Genomic DNA, 23,386 nt, shown 5'->3' on the forward strand with positions numbered 1-23,386 from the left:
AGGCTTTTTGGACTTTTTGAGTTGACTGCCTGGTATTTCTGTGGGAATAGATATCTATATTCTACTATTGAAATGCAAACCCAATCCATAGGAAAGCCTTAGTTTAGGATTGAGTGTTGATTTTTTTAAAGTATCTGGTAGTTTGTCTTGGTGACTAATTGTTAGTTCATTCTAGCTTTTTTTTTTTTTTTTTTTAAGATTTATTTATGCTTACAGAACTGGAATACAGGCTAGAGGTATGATGGTTGAGAGGGTTCACCAGAGAGAGAGTGGGGAGCAGAACAGACAGATTGATAAAGTACACTGCTGAGGGGAACAGCGGCCGGGTCAGAAGAGGTCTGTCACACCCAGTGAGTCAGCTCCCTGGTTGGGCATCGAACTTGTACTATAGTGGCTTTGGAGAGCTTCATAATGTGGTGCTTTAACCCACTGCGCCACCAGGGAGAGTCCTCATTCTAGCTTTAATATTAACAATATTATGCTAACTCATATAGCTGAAAGTATAGGATTAGGGTAGGTACCATGCATGGCTAGATTCAACGATTAAAAACTTGTCATAAATTCTATCGCTTTGTTCTGCTTTCCTATATTGGCTTTATCTTTTGGTTGATTCTTCCATATGGGAAGCAATACCAGCTAAGTAATTCCACTGTGTAGTCATTGTCTCGTAGAGTATAACAAATAAGCAAAAGCTTAGTAGCTTATTTTATTATTTTTTAAAGGTTTATTTATTTATGCATATAAAACTGGGGTACAGGCCAGAGGTGCAGGGGCGGTGAGAGGATTCACCAGCGACAGAGTGGGGAACAGAACAGGCAGATCAAAAAAGGACACTGCTGAAGGGAGTAGCGGGTGGGTCAGGAGAGGTCTTCCGCACCATGTGGGAAGACCTGGCTGGGAACTGAACTCATGCCACAGTGGCTTTGGATTGCTTCATAGTGCTGTACTTTAACCCACTGCATCACCAGGGAGGGCCATTAGTAGTTTCAAATACTAATTTATTTGTTCACAGGTACTTAGGTTACAAATCTGGGTTGACAAATTTTGATTTCTACTCAAAGTCTCACAAAACTGAAATCAAGTCATTGTCCATGATAGGCTCCTAGCTGGGGGTTCTAGAAAAAAGTCTGTATCTAAGCTCATTCAGATTATTGTCTGTTTTTAGTTACTGGAAGACTGTGCCCCCAATTTCCCTGCTAGTTCTCAGACAGTGGGCAACACTTAGCTTCTAGAGGCTTCCCCCATTTCCCTTCATGTGGCTTCTTTATCTTTTAGTCAGCAATAATGTACCAAAGCCTCTGTGCATTGATGTCTCTCTGTCTTCTGCTACCAGCTGGAATAAACTCCCTGTTTTTTTTTTTTTTTTAAAGATTTATTTACTTATGCTATATAGAACCGGGGTACAGGCCAGAGATGCAGGGGCAGTGAGAGGATTAACCAGATACAGAGTGGGGAGTAGAACTGGCCGACAGACGAAGTTCACTGCTGAGGGGAGCAGTGGGCGGGTCAGGAGAGGTCTGCGGTGCCATGTGGGTCACCTCCAGTTGGGGATCAAACTCATGCTGAAGTGGCTTTAGCTTCTTAGTGCTGTGCTTTAAACCACTGCACCACCAGGGAGGGCCCTAAACTCCCTACTTTTCCTACTTTTAAAGTGTGCACCTGATGGGGGCAGGCCCATCCAATAATATCAAATAATTTTTGTCCACTGAGTTGGAATTTTATTTACATCTGCCAATCCTAGTTTAGTGTTTGGTTGAGTGACCAGGGGACAGGAATCTTGGGCCCCACCTTTGGAATTCTGTCTATCCTTTTGTAGGAAAAGTCTGTAGCTCCAAAAAGAATCATATTTGAAATTCATTTGGGATATCTAAACCAATCCTAAAACACTCACTATAACCTTGGGGTTTGGAATAAGCTGATTTTCTTAAAGTAGACTATATTTCCTACTTTGGATTTGTGAATTTTCTTACCAGAAGGTGGGTAAATGGTTACTGGGCTACATAACATTTAGAGTGTTATATATCCAAGGTGGTGTTCCTGTGTGCTGGACCACTACAACATCTATCGGGCATTTTTCTGGTATGGTTTTCTGAATTGAGATAATGTGACCTTTTTCTACCAGTTTCTCCTTCAGTCAGAACAGTATGCTATGACTCATTTAATTTTAGCTAATTTTTCTAGTCAACGTAGCAAGGACATCTTATAACCAATATGATCAAAGAGGAAAGCCTGCTTTTCCTTCCTAGGTGAATGAACTGCACAGCAAGGAAACTGTGACCTATTTTCAGGCCTGGCTTAATCTGCCCTGTCATTCAGAGACAACTATATGGGCTGGCTAATTCCCAGGGGGACCAGGTCTATGTTCCTTACCTTCAGGGGAATCGTTAGAAGGGTCTTGCCAATAACATATTATATTCTTCCTTATGTAAGGATGAACTTGGAGGAGCTTCTGTGGTGTTGGACTGAACAGCGATGCTATGGCAGGATGTGACCATCACTGAAGCCCCACCCATGTCTGCTCTCCCCATCAGCTTTGCCATCAGTGACTTCCCTCTGCTTTGTCCTGTTAGCCCCACTCTCTTTCCTGGTTTGGCTTCTCGTTCATTTCCTTGTTGCTCCCACTTTCATTTAACCCTCTTTGCTTTAGTAGCTTTCTATGTCCTTATGGAAAGGCTGGAATGGACTCTATCTAGGTCAGCAGTTCCCATGTGTCAGCCTATGTTACAGTTGTCCTTAATTTGGAGAAAAAGGAGGAAAATATGGAAAATAAGAAAAAGGTAGTGAGTTTTTCTTAAAGCCAAATTCTACAGACAAGTCTTTAAATATTCATGTAAAATTTCATTTTGTGATAAAATGATAAAAAGGGTTTTCTTTTTCTAAATTTCCCACATGCACTCACTTGGAAATGAAACATAAAGCTGACTATATATATTCTGCTCCCCTTCCCTTAGCAACTTAAAAAAAATATTTCTGCTGATCCTATGACCAAATTTTTTCCTAGGGAGTAATTTTTTTCAATAGTGTTAATAGAGAAGCAGATATGTACAGTTCCAAGTTTGGAATCAGAGTAAGCTGTGGGAGCTACTGGAAGAGAAAGAAGCTTTGTCATCTTCTCTTTTGGGGGGATATAAAAACACACATTAACCCAATATCCAAAGATCTGGCATTGCTAGTATTGACATATTTTGCCCTTTTTAGGAAATTATTGGCTTTCATGGGGCTATAATACTCAGACTTGAAGGGCAGGCAAACACTGAATTTTCTTCTAGCCTCATAAAATGTTAATATTTGAATAAAAATGACTAAGCTATCCACTGTGACCTTTAAAGACATAGGTAGTCTGTTTATTTCATACCACATCTGAAATCTCCAGTGGAGAAGGGTATTGATTTCTAATATTCATTGAATTTTAGCTGTTGAGGAAGCTTTAAAGGTAATATTATCAGAAAAAAAATGACCCGAAGAATGGCATAGCTGGTTCGTTTGCCCACAGACATAGCAGGAGTCAGTGGTAGGTTTGGGATTAAAAGTCCCAGTGGACCCTTTACTGTTCCCTTATTTACTTAGTTTAGTGATTAAACAGGATATTTTTCAGGGTTAAAAGAAACTGAGACTTAAACTATCATGAAGAATAATCCTATGGTCTACAGCACTTTAGTCCTTGGGATATAATTGAGGTTCTGGAAAACATGATTCTTAGGGGATTTATAGAGCTCTGAGTATCCTGTAATGCCCTATGCTTTTGGATGCTTAGGTACTAGTACATCCAAAAATAAACTATTGAAGTCAACCTGTGTATTAAAAATGAGACCATTTTAGTTTTAGAAAATGAATGTCTTATCATCTAAAAAAGCTCAGACTTCTGAATTAAAGTATATTTTAGAATTGCATTCCTCTCTTCCAGACATCTCATTTTAACTGTTTATTTAGTAAGGTGAACTTCATAAAGATATCAAAATGAGGTGAAAATATATACAGAACTGTTCACCTATCTCCCCTTTTCTAGGCTGATATCATTTGACCAGATGGAAATTTGGTTTAGGTTATTGTGTATTGTGAGACTGTGCTTGTTTACAAAGAAATGCTGCCAAGGGGCGGAAAGATGTCAATCCTCTTGTCCACTGTGCGTCCCTTGAAATGACTGTCTTTTTCTCATATTGAATTTTTCCCTTGGGAAGTGTGGCAGCATGAGGACTGGCTGTGCCAAGCAGAGGGAGTCTGTGTGTGGGAGCTGAGGTGTGTTGGCTAAGTTAGACTTGACTGCAACATAAGCACCACCAACACAGACCAGGCCCAGCATCCCTAGGGGTGGGGTAAATCTGACATTTTCTTGTAGATATCACCATTGTGTGGAGTTCCATTTTTTTTTTTTTTTTTTGGCAAGAGCATCTGAAGAACAGCAATAGTAGTTTAGGAGACAATGCTGTCTTGTTTCTGAATACTGAACACTTTATACTCCTGGCATTGGGGTCCAGCAGAGCAGGAGGCTAGCAAGAGCATTAGAGGGCTGGGATCTGGTAAAAGCCATAGTCACTTGGAGAGGTAGCAATAATAGGCAACCATGGAAACATTTAGGGTGGGTCAGCATCGTAGGGGATAGGGCAGCATTTTTCAGGGTGGACCTTGGACTGCCTGCTTCTAAAGGGTCCTGCCCTGGAACTACCAAAGTAAACCTCTGCGGTGGTCCCTGCACATCTCCCGAGTTAATGGTGATCATTTTAAAGTTCCTGAACTAAAGAAGCTGAAGAGGAGGGAGGGTGCTTATGGTTGGATATTCCAAGGGTCTCCCAAACATCGCTTTCAAGGTCCAAGATTACAAAATGAATGTACAATGGTAGTCTTTTATTCATTGGCTCCCATTCTACTCATTGTGTAAGATGCAGCTGTGAACAATGGAGGCATGATTCCAGCCCTTCTGGAGATGGAAGAAATCAATAAACTAGTAGACAAATAAATTTACATACTGTAATAAGAGTCCAGAAGAAAATAAGCAAGATACTGACAGAAATTTGGGGGTAGCCCTATTTAGGTAGAGCAATTGTGAATTTGATGGAAATTTGTAAAGCAGTTACAGCTGAATGAGGCCTGGGGGTGTGGGGGCAGATTGCAGATGGAAAGGACAGGGCAGGGTGTATGTATGTGCACTTGTGTGCCTGTCAGCATAAATACATGATTAGGTGGTGGTAGTGGCTGTGGTGGTAGTGGAGGATTATGAAAACTTATAACAAGAGAATGACAAGTAGAAATAGGGATGTTTGCAGACTCAGTTATAGCCCCAATTTTGAGCAGATTTCCAACTTGCTTTCATTTCCTATCACCATAGAGAAGCCAGCAGCCTTGGAATAGATGAAGGGGTGGGGAAGGACTGTTGATTCCCTTCAAAGAAATGAAATGTAAGCTGTTCGTGGTCCACAACCTGTGAACCGCAGACGAAGGCACCCTAAGATAGTAGTTACCCATCCAGCCTGTGTGGGTGTTCTCCATTTCAAACAAACTAAAGTGGGACTTGGTAATTGTAGAGGAGAGGAGTATTTTCTAAAATGAGTAACATGTTTCCCATTATGTAAAAGAGAAAAACTAACTTTTTTTTTTTAAACCACACCCAGGTTCATGAAAGCATGAAAGTCTCTCAGGCGTCTTTCATAAACAGATGGGAGAGTTGGGGAGGAAGAATTGGGAAAGAAAGAGGAAGTCCTTCTTTAGAGTTTCCATCAGTCTTTGGTCAATTTTTCTGAAGATCCTAGAGATTCACTCAGGGAGACTTTGAACGTAAACCTGGAAGGATGTTATCAGGGTAACCCCAAGGGGTTGACTGGGGTGGCCTCATAGGGAGTAATGTGATGAGCGGGACTGGAGCGAGTACTAGGAACAAAGGATACTGCCCTTTATTTTACTGTCCGAGGAAAGCATATTCCTAGATTAAAGTTCACTATGTCAGACATCATCGGAGAGTGAAATAGATGCTTTTGCTCCACCTCTTCCTGAGCTTGCTGTTTCTTTCCTGCATAGCCCATGGATTTTCCTGGATTATTAGCTATCTCCACACTAGACCAGAATCCCTGGGAGGGAGAGGCTAGCATCAGTCTCAAGTGAAGTCCTGATGCAATTCTGTTCTTTGAAAGCTGGAGAGCCTGGGGGCTGTGTGTGTGGTCTTATATCATTCAAGGGGCATGCTCTTTGTGTGGTTTCAATTGTCTGTGACCCCCCTTAAGGGTGGCTCTACAAAGGTTCAGGCCTGACAGGACAGGCTAAAAGTCTTTCTTCTTCCTGCTCTGGGAGGCTGTGCATATGACAGAGGCAAAGAAGATCACTCATCTCTAAAGCCCCATCCCCACCTCTGTCCCAGAGAAGTGTCTCTTTATAAGCCCATTCCACACAGAATGTTGTGTCGCCACACTTCAGAAGAGCTTCTGGGTGTCTGTGCTGTGGAACAGCAGGTTGTCCTAAGGTGGTGGGTAAGTTTGAGGTTTGGAGGGGATGTAGTTGACAACACTTGGTCTGTAGATGTCTTCCATAGATCTTGTCCTTAGTTTAAGGCACTCTGTACTTTCTCTTCTAAATGGAATTTTCCTTGTCCTTCAAGATCATCATCCCTCTCCCATTCTATTTTCCATTTTCTTCTCTATCCCTTTTATTTTAGTCCTACTTAATATTTCAGAGAGGAATAAACCAGCCATGCAAATAATTCTCCTTTGACACTCAAATCTTTGCTTTGCTTCTGCTTCAGTGTGAGTACAAATGAGGGAGAAGGTGGGAGTGGAAGATGGAATTAAACCACCGTATTACTACTTGGAGCATAATTGGGTGTCAGCATTAAACCTCATTCTCTGTGGGTGTCAGAGCCTCTGAATGTGCATGAACACACTCCTATGTAGGGAAGTGCTTTGCTCTTTGTGTTGCACGAATACTTGCAGCAGTTCTACCAATACTCAGCACCCACTCGGTGCCAGATTCTGAGCTCCCACCCTCAGTATCTGAACATGTGTGCTTTTCTCTTTTATACTTGTCATCTATAAAGACATCTATAGAAATCATCTAGGCAGCTGCAGAGAGAGGCCCTGGGAGGTAGAGTGATGAGTCAAGGCCTCAGAGTTGGCATAGAGTTTGGCCATATGACCAGGGCTCTGCCCGGCAGCTTTTGGAACTTGGAGTTAATTCTTGACTACAGTGTCTGGTGTCTGAGTGCTTGCCATGGACTGGTGTTATGTAAAATATTTTCCACTATTTAATACTTGGAATGGCCCTGGAGAGTAAGTACCATTGTCATTTTTATTATTGTCTCTGTAAACTGAGAGATGATTACTGTAAAGTAATCAAGAAAGCATTTATTTAAGAATATGGGTCATGATTCAGATCCATCCATAACCTAAGGGGAATTCCAAGATGTATCACCGGGGCCAGGGAAAAGGGGAATTTTAAAAGGTCAAGCAGGGACATGGGCTGAGTTTGGGTCATTTATTTTCAAACTGTCAGATTAGTTCTTAGATTCATTTGTCTTTATTATGATTGGTTGACACAACAGAAAGCTGCCGTGTGGGGTCTTTTGTAACAGTCAGCAGATGGTCTCCTGTTTTTTTCACAGTCATGGATAAGGAGAAAACAGAGTTGCTGAGTCAGACTGCATTCAAGTCACTCAGTTAGATGCAAAATGGACTGTTAGATTCACAGTAGGTTCTCTTTTTATGGATGGAGAAACCAAAACTTAGTATACCAAATTGCTTGCCCAAAGCCAGATGCATAGTGCATAGTACATAGCACAGACATGCCCTCTGGCTCCGTGTGAAGGCCGGGTCCTCTTTTGCTGTGTAGAAGACATCACGCCAGAGGGAGCTATAGGAGGCAGCCAGTTCTGTCCACACTCTATATGTAGGTAGGGAATGGCATTCTTTACTTCTTTAATTTTATTTATTTAGTTGTGGCTACACACACACACACACACACACACACAACATAATATTCACCATTTTAGCCTTTTTAAGTTTATAGTTCAGTGGCATTAAGTACCTTTACATTGTGTACAGCCGTTGCCACCATCTGTTTCTAGGACTCATTTCATCTTCCCAGTTGAAACTCTGTATTCATTAAACACTAACTCCCATCTCCCACCCACCCTTCCAGGCCTGGAAACCACCATTCTGTTTTCTGTCTTATATCTATAGATATTTGTCCTTTGGAGACCTGCTTATTCGCTTAGCATAATATCCTCAAGATTCATCCACCCTGTAGCTTGTATCAGAATATTTTCCCTTTTAAATTTATGTAGTGCTCCCTGGTATGCAGATACCATATTTTATTTACCTCGTCATCTGTCAATGCATAGTTATGTAATAACTGTAATACTAATACTGTCGTGGGGTGCCATAAAAAGATATCACAGACTGGGTGGTTTAAATGACAGACATTTATTTTTTCACTGTTCTGGAGACTGGAAGTCCAAGATCATCAAGCTGCCAGCAGGTTTCTCCTGAGGCCTCTCGTGAGTTTGCAGATGGCAAAGCTTTCCTTCTGTGTCTGTGCATGCCTGGACTCTCCTTATAAGGATACCAGTCATATTGAGTAGGCCCCCACCCTGAAGACTTAACTTGCCTGAAGTCTTAATTGCCCCTTTAAAGGCAATTTTACTCCATGTATATTCATGTTGGGGGTTAGGCCTTCAACAAATGAATTTGAAGGACACACACACTTGCAATTCCTTTGGTAAGGTACCTCTTAGCTGTTGTGAATAATGTTGTGATTGTGGATGTTCCAATATCAATTTGAGTCCCTGCTTTTTTTTTTTTGGATATATACCTGACAGTGGGATTGCTGGATCATACTTATAATTTTTACTTTTGAGGGGAAAGAGATATGCTTCATTTTATGTCCTCATGGCATTATTTTTTAATTTTCAGCATGATTTCATTCTTTTGAGTGTCCACATTGAGTTCCAGGTTTTTCCCAGTCGGAAGTTTGTTCTTTTGCCTTGCAGATGCTTGATGACTAAATCTTTCCTGAAACTTGGTGTCCTTGGTCATTGTGTGCCTCCTGTCAGCAAGCTCAGGCTCTTTCTTCCACATTCAGTTGCTAGGGAGACAACTCAGGCAGCAGCCCTGAGCCCCCAGGAGACCTGTGCCCAGTGTGGCCCCATGTTTGAGTATGCAGGGCAGGGGCACATCTGAGCACACATCTAGAGCCCATGGAGATACCACCGCTTTCAAAATGCTCAAGCGATGACAGATTTGAGATGTTCCTCAGTGAGCAGCTGTGGAAACACTGCTGTGGATTCATGTTACTCACATCAGCAGGATGGATGAGATGTTATGTGAGGAAACTGGTTGGGGTGAGAGGTGATACTGGGATAGGCATTCCTGAGAGGTAAGGGGTGAAGGTGAGTGTGGAGGTAGGGGTAGGTGTGTGTGTGGAGTGAGATGTGAGTGGGAGTTGTGTTATTAGGAGGTGTGCTAGATGGCGTATGGGTGTTTGTGTAATGTAGGGTATTTGATTGTGCAATAGGGTATAAAAGGGATGAGAGTGAGGGTTAGGAATATGAGTGTGTATGGGGTGGAGGTAGGGGCATTTGGGGGCTAGAGTGGGTGTGAAGGATAGGGGGTGAAGATACAGCATGTGAGGATGTGGGATAAAGGGTATGTGGAAGGTAGAGAGTGAATAGGAGTGTCTGTGGGCAGGGGTAGGGGCAGAGGGAGCTCACAGTGGGGAAAGGACCAAGGGCTCCACTCCAGATAGCCACCTCTGCAGGACCCCAGTGGTTGGAGGAACTCCCAGCCAGGGACTCAAACATGACTCACTTTCACCTGGTCAGGGGAATTAATTTGCTGAGCATCTGCATCACAGCAGGGTATGTGCGTCAGTCTGCATGACTTTGTTCTTAGAAACCAGTGGTGAAATTTAAAAATTGCAAATGAAAGGAGTGAGGGGGAGGTTGTGCTGGGAGCTCTGGATGACAAATGGCTTCTCCCTTGCTGGGCAGGTCATACTAAATGACCAAGGTCATCTCCCTCATTCTAGTATTGTGTTTTATAAGTGGTGGCTGTAGCCATTCTTTAGTAGTAACTTTAGAAGGTGCACACGCATGCACAGACGCACACACCACAGCTGTAGATAAGGGAACCCCCAAGTGCCTCTCAGAAGCCAGGCAGCCTCTGCAGCAGTAACTCTTTGTGCACTGCAGTCTGCAGCAGACTTTGCAGTAGCGGGATGCTGGCTTTTATGAATGGTAGCCTGGGAGGGGCCTAATGTCATCAGCTCTTGATGTCAGCACAATGAATGAAACACTTGCAAGCGTAAAGCCTCAAGCACCAGGGGAGCAGAGACCTTCTCAGATTGGTTCTCTGAGTGCAGCGTCTCTTGCTGACGAAATCACCAGTCCCATGTGTCACAGATAATCCATATACGTTAGGATTTAAATTGAGGCTGCATGTGGAATAATGCGTATCTGATCCTGGCACAGCCAGCTCTGCCTGAAGCAGCTGTGGCTGAGACCCTCTTCCTGAGAGGAGCTGGAGAAAGGTGTTTATAAGAGCTGCAGACCCACTGTTGTGTGTTAGGAACCTACTTAGCTGGCCTGATGTTCTGCTTTTGCTGGCAGAATTCCTTGCTGAAGCTTCAAGCCCTTGAAACTGATCTGTCCCCAACATTTCTGACAAACCAGGAAGAAGCTGGTCTGGTGCATGGAGTCAAGGAAGCAGCCCCAGTATCAACCCAGAGTGTGCTTGCTGAAGGAGCAGACGCTGCAGGTAAGAGGCTGGGCTGGGGAAGGTGCTCATTGGTACTCTTCAGCTAGCTCACGCTCTTGCTGCTTCATCCTGAACCTGGCACAGGAAAGTCCCTGGTGCAACATGACAGCTAAAGAGGAGTTATACCGGCCTTGCTGAGAGGGAGCAGGAAGAATTAAGATGTGTTATCGCATAGAGCCTTATCTCTAGCTGGGGCTTGAGAGTCAGACAGTCAGACTTATGTAAGTGGGTGGCAGGTGAAAGGCATAACTCCTAAGGGCTTGTTATTCTGTTTGGTCTCCTATGACCACTGAGTAGTATGCTTTTTAAATTTTTGTAGCCTGGATCTGGATAATCTGTGTTATGCTGAAACAAAACATTTGAAATATTTAGGGGTGGGGAATTTTTTACAAGTATTAACTACTTGTAAGATGATCCATCAGCTGACAGAAAGTGGAGGTTAGTGGTGCAGCTCATTCTGATCCTACTTTGTCATATTCTGTGTTACTTTGTTAGCACTAATTTCCATGTATAAAACTCAAAATTGGGTCTCATTAGTCTGTTTCTCTCATTTTAATCCTGGGGTTGGTAGGTTGTCTAGCAAGCAAAAGGCAAACTAATGCTTCTAGGAAGACAGGAGAGAAACACCAATTTGCATGAATAGAAATGAGAGACCGTTTATTTTTTCTAACACAAATGAATCAGGTTTGCATACTGGTTTCTGGACAGATGGTAGTAATGGGCTTAGATGAGCTTACTTCATGAAATGTTCTTTATATTCAGGGATCTAATAATGAGTTTACCAAAGTACTTTTCAGTACCATTAGCAATACTACAAAAGATATTACTGTTTAAAATAGACTTAAGTCTTTTAAGCAGACAAAACAGTCATCTCCAGTGTTTGAATACATGTATCAATAGCAGTGGCTGTTTATTGCTACTGATAGTAGTTACTATTAGTTGAAGATTTTTTATGATCTAGGCACTATATTAAGCACATTACATTATTTTAAATTCTTAAACTGTGAAATACTATTCATAGTAAGGCCACTGAAACCTAGTGTGTTCCAGTTGTTTGCCTATGGAGATAGAGATGGACAGTTGGCTATCCTTGTGGCTTGGTGCACGGTCTGCTGTGTTGGCTGTTGTGTTTAGACAGTATGCAAGGAAAATTGGACAGTAGCCAATGTCAAGCCAAGTAAGAGTTTAAGTCATTACTAGCCAATGCCCTTTTTCTACCACTCCCACTGCTCTTCTCCCACCCCCTGCGAACAAACAACATACAAAATATGTATGGAAGTCCTAAGTCAAATAGAAACAAACTTTCAAGTTATTTGATATTTTGTATCAAAGTACCAAAGTATTCAAGTATCTAGTAGAATGCTGAAAATCTTGCATTTTGGGTATGGACACAAATGCATATACATATATATATGTGTGTGTGTATATACACACACACATATGTATACTTGATTGTGTGTGTGTTATTTTTTTCCAAAGGTCAAGAAGAGTTTTCCATTCTAGCATTCTTGATCAAGGGGACTTTGAAAAATCTTATTAATACTCTTTTAGTATGAAAATATTTGCTGAGTTTTGTAGGAATTGCCCATACAAAGGAACCATCAGTACATTCATGTTAAAGTGTCAAATGACAGAAATGGACAGAAGGCTCTTTACAGAGGAAACTCTGGCTTGGATGCTGGATTTTCCAAAATATGAATTAACCTGAGATGTCTGTGTTCTTCCAAGGAAGTCTATGGAAAAGAGAGGTCTCTCTGAGTGTGTGTGTATGTATGAGGTGTGAATAGTTCTTGCAAGTTTTCATTCGCCTTTGTAGAACTTATGAATGAGGAACCTCATTTGGCTAGCATGACTGCTTTGGGTATGATATGGGACAGGAAATAGCACCCGTACTCCATGTAGGACCCTGTTTTGACTGACAAATATGCCTCTCTAGTTTCCCACTAAAACCCTTTAACACAATCTTGGAACCACCATTGTTCTCAGTGAGGAATTTCTTAATTTAGCAGGGATATTGCCAATGTGACAGGTATTTGAAAGAGGCTGTCACAATTTAAGTTTTAAGATAGTTTGGTCCCATTGATTCTCTAGACACACTCTTATAAAAAGGCTGTACATTTCTAAATAGTATGCCCTCTGTAGAAAGGAATCTTTGCTCATATTAATTTCACAGTTCTTAAATGAACTGCAGATGGATTTCTGGAATGTAGCTTTGAACACTTTGAAACTGTAGCTTTTGTGTATAAATTCCTGACAAGAATGTGACTATACATGGTTAGCCATCATTCTACAAGGGATTGTAGATTTAAAAATTTTTCTCTTCCTTAAAGCCTAGGATCTACCTGTGAGTCTTACATGTCTCATGTAGTCAATAACTAATTGCCAGTGTCACTAGTTCGTATAAAAGGACAAAATCCAATAGTTATATTTTACAGGAATATCTGTATACAATACGCTACTGATAAACCATTAAAAGCAAACAAACATTAATATACAATTATATTACTTTAAATAAGTTTCAAACTTACGTTGGTTACAACATGAGTTAGATAAAATTGCTTAACTTTTGCAAATGACCGTCTGGAAAGTGTCCTTGAGTATTTCTGTGCATTGTGATTACCAGGAAACTTTTCAGACAAGTTCTTTCAGACCTCATCTCTACAGTTTCTGGTGCAGCAGTTCTGGAATATATACATTTCATAAAATTCCTGAGTATTAGGAACTGTAATTTAAATGGACAGTTTCTCAGATTAGGAGAAAAAAGGCCAGGTTCTTTCTTTATTATTTATTTATTTATTTATTTATTTATTCATACAGAACTGGGGTACGACCAGAGATGCGGAGGGTGAGAGGATTCACCAGGAACAGAGTGGGGAGCAGAACAGGCAGATCGACGAAGTACACTGCTGAGGGGAGCAGCGGGTGGGTCAGGAGAGGTCTGCCACGCCATGTGGATCTCCTCTGGGGCAGGCGGGGATCGAACTCATGCAAAAAGTGGCTTAAGATTCTTAATGCAGCGCTTTAACCCGCTGCGCCACCAGGGAGGACCCTGGTGGTTCTTTTTTATTTTCCTCCACCTCAATTATCATCTAGAAGAACCTTATAGACTTCAAGGACTTACAACTGAGGGTCTGTGGCAAACTGGAGTATTCCATTTACTTCAGGAGGAGAAAGGTGCTCAAGAACCCAAGTCTACTGGGGATGGAAAGGATGGGAACATGGGCAAGGGGTGGAGACGAGGACAGAACTGTGGGATACAGAAAATATAGAAGCCCTTGGAGTAAAGTGATAGAAAGGGAGCCAGCTGCTAGGCAGCATCAGGGCTGTACACAGGTCAACCAGTTCTCCTGGTTTGTCCAGGCCAAACTCAGGTTAGCTCTAAAAGGGCAGCATGCTAGAAAGTTCTAGACAACCCAGGGCAGCTAACTAGCCTACCTGTAGGTTTCAACTGCATCATGTAAAATGGCAACCCACACAGTACTTAGGCTCAGAATCCTTCTCCCTTAAGCAGCAGCCTCTCACTGATGAAACAAATGTGTCCTTCATGGGAATAGTATTTATTCTGGCCTGGAATGAAAAAAAGGAACAAGGATTATTTTTTCTATTGTTTGTCATTCTCAAAGGTTACAGAAGGACCATTTGAAATTCCACATGAACAGGAATAGTAATCCTTGTTCTGTCTGACCAGAGATGGGTGGTACGGAGTTTTTATTTATTTATTTATTATTTTTTAAAGATTTATTTATTTATGCATACAGAACTGGGGTACAGGCCAGAAGTGCAGGGATGGTGAGAGGATTCACCACACACACAGAGCAGGGAGCAGAACAGGCAGATCGATAAAGTACACTGTTGAGGGGAGCAGCGGGCCGGTCAGAAGTGGTCTGCCTCGCCATGTGGTCACCTCCGGGACTGGCGGGAATCGAACTCATGCTGAAGTGGCTTTAGCTTCTTACTGCTGTGCTTTAACCTGCTGCACCACCAGGGAGGGCCCGGTACAGAGTTTTAATGAAAGCTATCACTGGGGATAATGGAAGACTTACTACTAGAAATAATGGTTCCACACCAGTACCTAATGGATTCTTTTACTCTAAAAACCTTGATTTTCATACTGAACTTGGGTAAAAGCCTTGTGTTATTAGTGTTGACTATTACAGTACTCTAAAATAATATACATATTTACAGTCTGTAATTATCCTCTTAAAGAATTCTGCATGACCTGTAGGTCTCTTTTAGATGTGCAAGTTCAGGCAGATGGGGCTGAGTCAGAGAACTTGACCATCTCTCTCATTTAAAGACACTGTCCACTTGACCAGAAGTCCTTATTTACTTAGAAGTGCTTATTAAACATGTCTGGGATTGCACCCTAAAATGGAAAAACAAATTGTAGAGATAAAAATTTACATGTCCAAAAGCTCCTCTGGTGATTCAAGGAGATTTAGGAATATTTTCTGGAACACAGTGGCCCCCCACGAGAGTCATAAAATGTGTTTTTGCTGCAGGTGCAGTTTATAATTTGATTTCTGCAATGGGAACATCTCAGGTATCTTCTCAGTAGTTTTGATCCTCCTAATAACGTGATGTTTCCTCCAACTTGATGGCAGTAGTCCCAGACACTTTGTAAGTCAGCAAGAAAGTCTGCATTACTTCAACCTCAGCAGTGCAAAGAATCCCAGATACCTTCTGGAAACATAATTCATATGAATCTGGGTCTCTTTCTATGTGTGCGATTTCTAAATCCTTGAACTTTAGTATTTTCAGTGTGAATTACCTGTTGCTTTAACTAATGGCTACTACTGTGGAAAGTAATACTTTAGCTATTTCTTCTAAATTGGTTCCATTAAAGCAGTGGGTTTGTGCACCCTTGGGGACATTGTTATGTTAGTTGTAGGGTGAGTGCTACTAGCATCTGGTAGAAACCAGGGATGCTACAAAACATTCTGCAGTGCAGAAGACCCACTAATAGCTCCACTAAAGAATTTCCTGATCCAAAAATGTCATAGTACCAAGATTTGGAAAGAATTTAAGGATTTTTTTTAAAGAATAATACCATTAACAATGACCTTTTCATTTGCACCAGGCATTGTGACATGGGTTTTCTTATCATCACCAGAACATCGTGATTATAATAATAAGCTTATTATCCCCAGATTAAGATGAAGAAATAAGTTTGGAGAATCGATGTAACTTGCTTAAGGACCACTACTACTGAGAGTTGAGGAGGAGAAGTGGGGCATTTTCCTCAGTAAGATGCAGTAAAAAAATGCTTCAACTCTATGTTCTTTGCCATCAAGCCTAAATAGTAGGTATCCATTGCTCTAATATTCTGGAATTTAAAATTAAATTCACAGCCATCCTGTATACACTGGACATTATGCATGTAGAATGAAAATTATGTTCTTATCCATCCCTGACTTTTTGACATTAAAAGATTTTGATTTGTAGTTGATTAACTTATTACAGCCCCTTTGTCCAACAATCAATTCAACTTCTCTGCTCTAAATTACTTCTAGACCTCTGTGCCTTTTTCACATCCACTTACTGACCTACATGATAGAGTCAACATATATGTATATATACTATATATATGTATATATTGTAAAGAAGAGGAACAGGAATTACAGTTTTGTAAAATGTTACTACTGGGAAACTTGCATAAAATGTACAAAGGATCTTTCTTCTTACTAATACATACATGTAAAACTACAATGATCCAATCAAAATGAATTAAGACTTAAAAATATACAGGTTTCTTTAGAAAATAGTCACAAATTGTTTGTGAGATTGTTTTCCAAACTGTAGAAGTGAATGCTCTTTTCTAGGTGCTTTTGTTATAGCAGTGTCTTCTATCAGATTTCCCAAATTCTATTCCTTCTCAAGTTAATTGTTTAATGCTTATTGTTAAGAGCTGATAGATGATTTTTTCCTCTTGTTTCATTGCCTACTGAGTCACAGTGAAGGTCATTTACCATTCTGCAGCCACCTTATAGTCTGTGAACTGCTTCTGTGGTTGCTTAGTGTTTTACTGTTTTGAAAAATATCAACATCATCTGCAAACTGAAATTCACAGATCTATTTCCTCTTCAGTGTCATTTCAAAATGTAAAATAAGATTGCTACAGGATCCATTTGCAAAGGATTAGTAGGATATTTCTCATAAGAACACTAATTCAACCCTGCCCTTTGCTGTATATTGTTAAGTGAACTTTGTATTAACTGCAAAACATTTAGTCTAATCATCATTCTGTTTTGTTTTAAACAATACTTTGTATAGAGATCATGCCATAGGCTCTTGAGAGCACAAATAAATTCTACTAATTGGCTCTGCCTTGTTTAGAAACCACCATTTGTAGAACTTGATGTGCTAGTTGGGCAATCTTGGATAGTTTATGTGACCTGTCTATGCTTCAATTTTCTTTTCTTCAAAATAGAGGAAAAGACAGTATTTACTTTTCAGGGTTGTGGTGAGAATGACATGGCATATTATATGTGAAGCTTTTAGCATATCACTTGTGGTAAATGTTCAATAAATGTCAGCTATCATTATTTAAAAAGCCAGGTGTTCTTACCATATCCAGAGCTTCTGTTATCTTTCCTCTGGTTAATATTGCTCACCTTTGATTTTAATATCGACTCTATCATTATTATTACTTTCAAGGTGTAGAAATGACATTTAGCATTGATCATTCTCAAGATCATTTCAAGATCCTTGCATATGATTGACATTATACTAGTTCCCTTAAGCAAAAGGTATTTTGTAGTAACAATAGCCTATAAAGTTGGCTGTTGAATAATTACCACCTATTAAAATTAAAACTACATTTGTTACCATAAAATCTATCCTGTGCTAAACCTGTGGCATTATTTGGCTGAAAAAAACCTTTGTAGTTAATAATTTTTCTCTGATCTTTTTATAATAATCATCTTCAGAGTCTCTGAAAAGGGCAAACATCACATTAACCCCTTGCTTTTCAAGGAAAGTAGTCTGAATTTATTAAAAAATAGGAAATTATCTAACTGCTAACTTTGTAGACTATTACTGTCATAAATACCTTTTGCTTAAGGGAATTAATGTAATGTCAATCATATGAAAGATTCTGAGTTTGAAAATGCTCACCTGTCCAAGGACATAACATCTACTAGGAAGTGACATCTCCGATCACAGACAAGGTTTTGATCAATAGAGTTATAGTTGTTTGTGTGGTTTTAAGGAATAGATTTTATTTTAAAATACAGTTTTAGGGTTATAGAAACTTGGGCAGAAAGTAGAGAGTTCTCATATATCCCCTTCCCCTTCCCATTTATTATCATCATTTAAAAATCTTTTTTTGTTTGTTTTGTTTTCCTGACTGACATTGGATGAGTCTAGTAAAGATTGAGCCCCCATTGCAGTTTGGAATTCCCTTCTGTGGTCTTCCTGTTTACATTGTATACTTAATTTCCCTTCTGCTCTCCAAAATATGTCTGCACATAAATTAACCTCCCTTTTGAAAATGGCTTTTGTTATCTGACTAGCAGACTTCTGTCAGCTGTACAGGCAGGTGGTCGATAGTGCAGGAATTGATTAGAAGACCTAGAGAGTCCTTTACGCTGAAAAATGCTAAGAATCACATTACTTACTGTCTCTCTATACCAAGGGGATGTATATGAACCCTGTGCAGGATCAAAGAGAACGCTTGCTCCACGGCCTAGGCAGAGTTCTATATTGTTAGCATTTGGCTTCACATTTGTGATAAAGGGAGAGGAAAGGATGTTTTCAGAAGTTAGATACTATTCATTGTCTATCTCCATTGGTTGTTTCTCAACCATCTTTTGCATATATAAAAAAAGGGATAAGACTTGATTCTTTGCACTTTTCTTCTGATTATCCATCTAATCTAATATTCTTGTAGTTTTGTCTACAAGATTGTTGCTCCCTCCCCCATTGGATTTCTGGTTTGGTACTTCCAAAAAATATGAATTATTCTTGCCTCAGATGTTCAACTACAAAACAACGCAAAGAAAAGATTTTTTTCCCCCAATACATAGCTTACCTGTTCTCAGTGCAGGTGATGTTGCTATAGCCCACAGAACAGTTCTGATCTAGGGAAGAGATCAGTTTTCCCCTGAGAAGTTTACCTCTACTGCACGAACTCAGCCTTTGTCATCCTGCCTCGCCTTCCTTCTCATCCACCCCCTCTACCATGGTTTCTTTCTGTTTTTATTTTCCTCCCACAGCTTTCTGGCTGCTTCTACTTTTCACCCACTACCTAGCTGATTTGTCTTCCTGTCTCCGTTCAATCCAATGATCTTTACTGCCTCCTTTCTTTTCCTTTGGAATTATCCTTTGCTAAGAATCTTTTGTGGTGTGAAATGAAAGCATACTTAAGGTATTTATTGAATTTTACCTAGACACATATTTAATTCTTTCTTTTCCCAATGCAACAGACCTCTGTGTATCTCATAGGTTAGCTGTGCTCAGTATGGGTCATGTTACCTTAACCTACAGTACAAATTTGATTTAGGGTAGAGTTCACTGAAAAGTTGGGTGATTTCAAACTGTTTCTACTGCCCAAAATTATATTATAAACAGCATATTAACTGACACTGTGCTTTTACTTTGGTTGGGTCTCTGTTGCTATGACCTTTTTAAAACCAGAGGTATTCTTTAGAGATAGGTAGAGGCAATGGAAATACTCAATGTATGTAAGTTACTATTGGATTTTTAGAATAATTAATTCAAATATATCATGAAGACTTAGTACTTAATATATTTCTGCAATTTGTATATTTACTTGGTAAAAATGTCACATTTGTTAAGTGTAATGGCAATAACTCAAGCAAAAACTGCTAGATTATCCTCTTGTAATTCTCTAAAGAATAATGATGGGATTAAAGATCTATTTAATAACTGAGATCTAGGTAGGAAGTTTTGGATTACTTTGGATGTCCACACTGCTTAGGTGCGGTGACTTCGTTCGGCCTTGCAGGTTTGTTCTCATCTTCCCAGCCCTAGGCCTCTCCTGCAACCATGCTCCAGATCATCAGTCAGGCCAGGAAACACCCTAACTTTATCTCCCTCTTCATATTTATCAGAGCGGGAGGTACTGGTACAGGGCTTTATCTCCTGAGTCTGGCTTTGTTCAACCCAGATGTCAGTTGGGACAGAAAGAATAACCCAGAACCCTGTAACAAATTGGGTCCCAATGATCAATACAAGTTCTACTCAGTGAATATAGAGTATAGGAAACTGAAAAAAGAAGGTCCAAACTTCTAAATGAAATATTTCACTATAAAGTTGCTTAAAATGAAGGTCTTCCAGAAGCCATCTGCACAATTTTCCACTTACCAGGAAATACTTCCCTTTCAGTGTATGAAATCATGTTGGTGTATTGTGATTAATAAATATATCTGAAACTTGGAAAAAAAAAAAAACTAAGTCTGCTGGATCTGTATTTACAGATGCATACCTAACATTTTAACCAAAAATATATAGGCAATAGGTTTAGATTTGAGGGGAGGTGTCTTGATCCATGTAACTTTTGGTTTTTAAGAAGAATTTTGGAATTGCTCATTGCTTAGCTAATCAAGGATCCTAATCTACTGGCCTTTTATTTTCAATGAATTGTGTTGGTTCTATTAAAGTAAGTTGAGGTTCATTGTTTTACACCCTAGTCAGAAGCATTATGGTGGGAGTGGCTTTTGAAACAGAATTTAGCCAGTCTCATGAGCTTCACAACTTCTCATACCAAGGCATGTTGGACACCTCTACCTAGATGACCAAAAGTGCCTCTTAACTCAGTGCACCCAGAACTGAACTGAACTTTCTGTCTACAGGTGGCTCCCTTCCTAAATTCCTAACTTGGTCAGAGATAGTAGCACAACTACACAGCAACACTCAGCAGTAAATGTTATACTCCCCTCAGTACTGTCCTAAACATATGAGGTTTCTTATCTTTTTTAATTCTCCCCATACTTTATGAAGTAGATACTATTATCATTTTCACCTAAAATAGGGCATGGCCTTCAGTAGATGGTCAGTAACACTATTGAATAATGGAGAATGAATTTCCATGTGGCAGATGAAAACACTGATATTGAAAAAGATTAATTTGTCTATGTCACACATAGATAGGCTGAATCTAGGAGTTTCTGAAACTGTAGTACATGTTTTGATCCATTGCCTCCTGGGATTAGCAGGGGGGTGTCCTTCTTAATGACTGTTTTCATAAAATAGTTTCCTGTCCCTCAAGCTCCCTAATATTTCAGGTGCCCATCCCTAGAAGCTGGCATACCAAAGCTTACTTGGAGTGCCCACCTCTCCACACTCAGTTTCCCAGTGCTGATGCCAGCCTGACTTGCTCCTCATCGGCCCTCATTCCTACCCACCCATGATGCTACATTGGTCACATCTTGTCTCCCCTCTCAGTGGTCTCTGCGCAAGCAGGTGTCTGTCTGTTTGCCCAGGTCAGTTATTGAGATGGCATCAGACATACTCCTGTTTGTTCTTTTGAGACCCCTTAGCTAACCTCCTCATTCCCTCAGGCACTCAAATTCAGATACTTAAAACCAAACCCATCTTGTATCCACCACACGATTTTTGGTTCTGTTTTGTTTTTGTAACTTCCTTTGTGTGTGACACTATTAAAACTACCTGATACCTGATGACTCTGATACTTGAGCTTCCTTGGAATCACAGACAGATTTTTGCCTCATTTCACTTTTAAAACCAACAAAGGCTGATGTTTGGCTCTTGGAATGTTGAATAACACTTAGTTCGCTATTATAATGTCAAACCCAAGAGTGCAACTTAGCCCACAAGACTGTGGCTATTTATTACACCGTTAAACAGCTCAGCAGGCCAGCTCAAGGTGGTATAGATATTTTTTTAAACATTGAATTATTTTAAGAACTCACATTAGGTGATATAATTTTCAAGATAACTGACTTATTTAACAACCATAGTATAGGATCTACTTCTGCCAGGTTTATATGAACTCAGAAGTAGTCTCTTGGCCTCACACACCAATGATGATCATCATTTCTCTTCTCAGTGTTCCTTGATGCTCAGTGAGTGTCTGTGGGAAACCCTCTTCAGCTCCCAAGGCCAGAGCTGCCCCAAGCTCTCTCTGCATGGATTTCAGTCATATCACTTACCCTACTGCATTTAATATGAATATTCTATTACTACCGACCTCATGTAGTTATAACAATGAAATACAATTATAAACCCTGAGAACTTAGTGAACCAGCCCATAAATAGTAGATAAGACAGATTATTATTTTCTGTCATATCAGTCCTTATTTATAAATACAGGGAGAGGGATATTGGTTCCCACTGTTCACTTTAATCCCACATGGAGCTAGTGTGGTTGGTGAGCAGAAGCAAAGATGTTTATTTGATTATAGTGATTATTAGTAATTATTAAAGTGAGGTTTTCATGACTACCATGTTTGTTTCTATATTCTATCTTAGGGCTTCACCGAATATGCTATACAAAGGAAGCACAGGTGATCATTTTTATTTTAATAGCAATTTATGCTAATGTGCTTTAATTAAAAAATGTAGCATCAAATTCATGATTTCTTGGCCACCTTAGCTAGAATAGAACTGAAATTTAAAAAAAAATCTAAATTGAAATGTATCAATCTATATATTAATGAATATTTGTAGGAAATATATAAATCTATACATACAATGTCTTTGCTATACATACATGCACATTTTTAAAAACAGGTCTGTTTATAACAGATATGGGAAATTTTGTAAAAAGGTAGTTTCCTTTTATCCTCACAGCCTTGTGAGGAAATTACTGTTATTCTCACCATTTTACAGATGAAGAAACTGAAGTCTAGAATTTCCTCTTGTTAAGTGATGGATCTGGGGTTCAGTCTCACAGCCTTCATTCTCTGTAGTGCTAAGCTGGCATTGTTTCTCACTTGCCCCCTCAGGAAAGCTTTCTCTCTTTTTTCCAAATTTTATGTTAATTTTTATTTTCTTTGCCATAAATCTAAGGCATTTGTTATAGAATTTTAGTAAATACAAAAAGCGTAAGGAAGAACAATTTTTTTGGTGTGGTAAGAACATAGCATGAGATACACCCTCTTAACAGCCTTCTCAGTGTACAACACCATTAACTACAGGCAAAATATTATACTGCAGTTTCCTTTTTCTTCTCTGTCACAGCCCTGTAAGACTGGGATATTGAGAGATGCCAGACCTTTCTCTAGAGCTCTACAGGAAAGTTTAGGCACACGTGACTCCCTTCCTCTCAGACATACTCCAGAATGTGAGAACACTGGCAAACTGCCCCTTCCTTTGGAAGAAAAAGTCTTGTGCCCCCAGGGAACCATCAAAAGCTACCCAAGTTCAATATTGCTTCTCTCTGTCTGGGAGCAGGTTTTGTACAAGGTGGCCTAGGCTCTGATCCCAGTATGGCTGCAAGGATGGCTGGCTCTGAACCTCACAGGCTTCTTTTAGTCAAGAATGTCAGCAATTCTTTCTATTTAAATGTATAGACACATATAACCCATGCCAATTAATTTAATTCAATCACTTGTCAACTCAGATGGTGAATTTGGATAAAGAACTGGAGAGTCACCATATTACTAGATTAGAATATTAGTTTTCACCTAGTTGCATTGGGATCTTTCTACTTAGTGCTTCTGTCAGTG

At 40.0% G+C, this 23,386-nt stretch overlaps 1 protein-coding gene across 5 annotated transcripts in view; it reads left to right on the forward strand.

Annotated features, from left to right (window-relative positions):
- FAM13C (family with sequence similarity 13, member C) overlaps positions 1–23,386 on the forward strand; it is a 115,900-nt gene that overhangs the window by 66,213 nt on the left and 26,301 nt on the right. For all 5 annotated transcript variants that reach the window (XM_012723710.1, XM_012723709.1, XM_004680875.2 and 2 more), the window contains one exon: positions 10,649–10,733. In XM_012723710.1, coding sequence (XP_012579164.1) covers positions 10,649–10,733 — 85 coding nt within the window. The remainder of the gene's footprint in view (positions 1–10,648; positions 10,734–23,386) is intronic.

This window comes from Condylura cristata, unplaced genomic scaffold (assembly GCF_000260355.1).
Source record: "Condylura cristata isolate star-nosed mole 26May11 unplaced genomic scaffold, ConCri1.0 scaffold00011, whole genome shotgun sequence".
NCBI classification, from domain to species: Eukaryota; Metazoa; Chordata; class Mammalia; order Eulipotyphla; family Talpidae; genus Condylura; species Condylura cristata.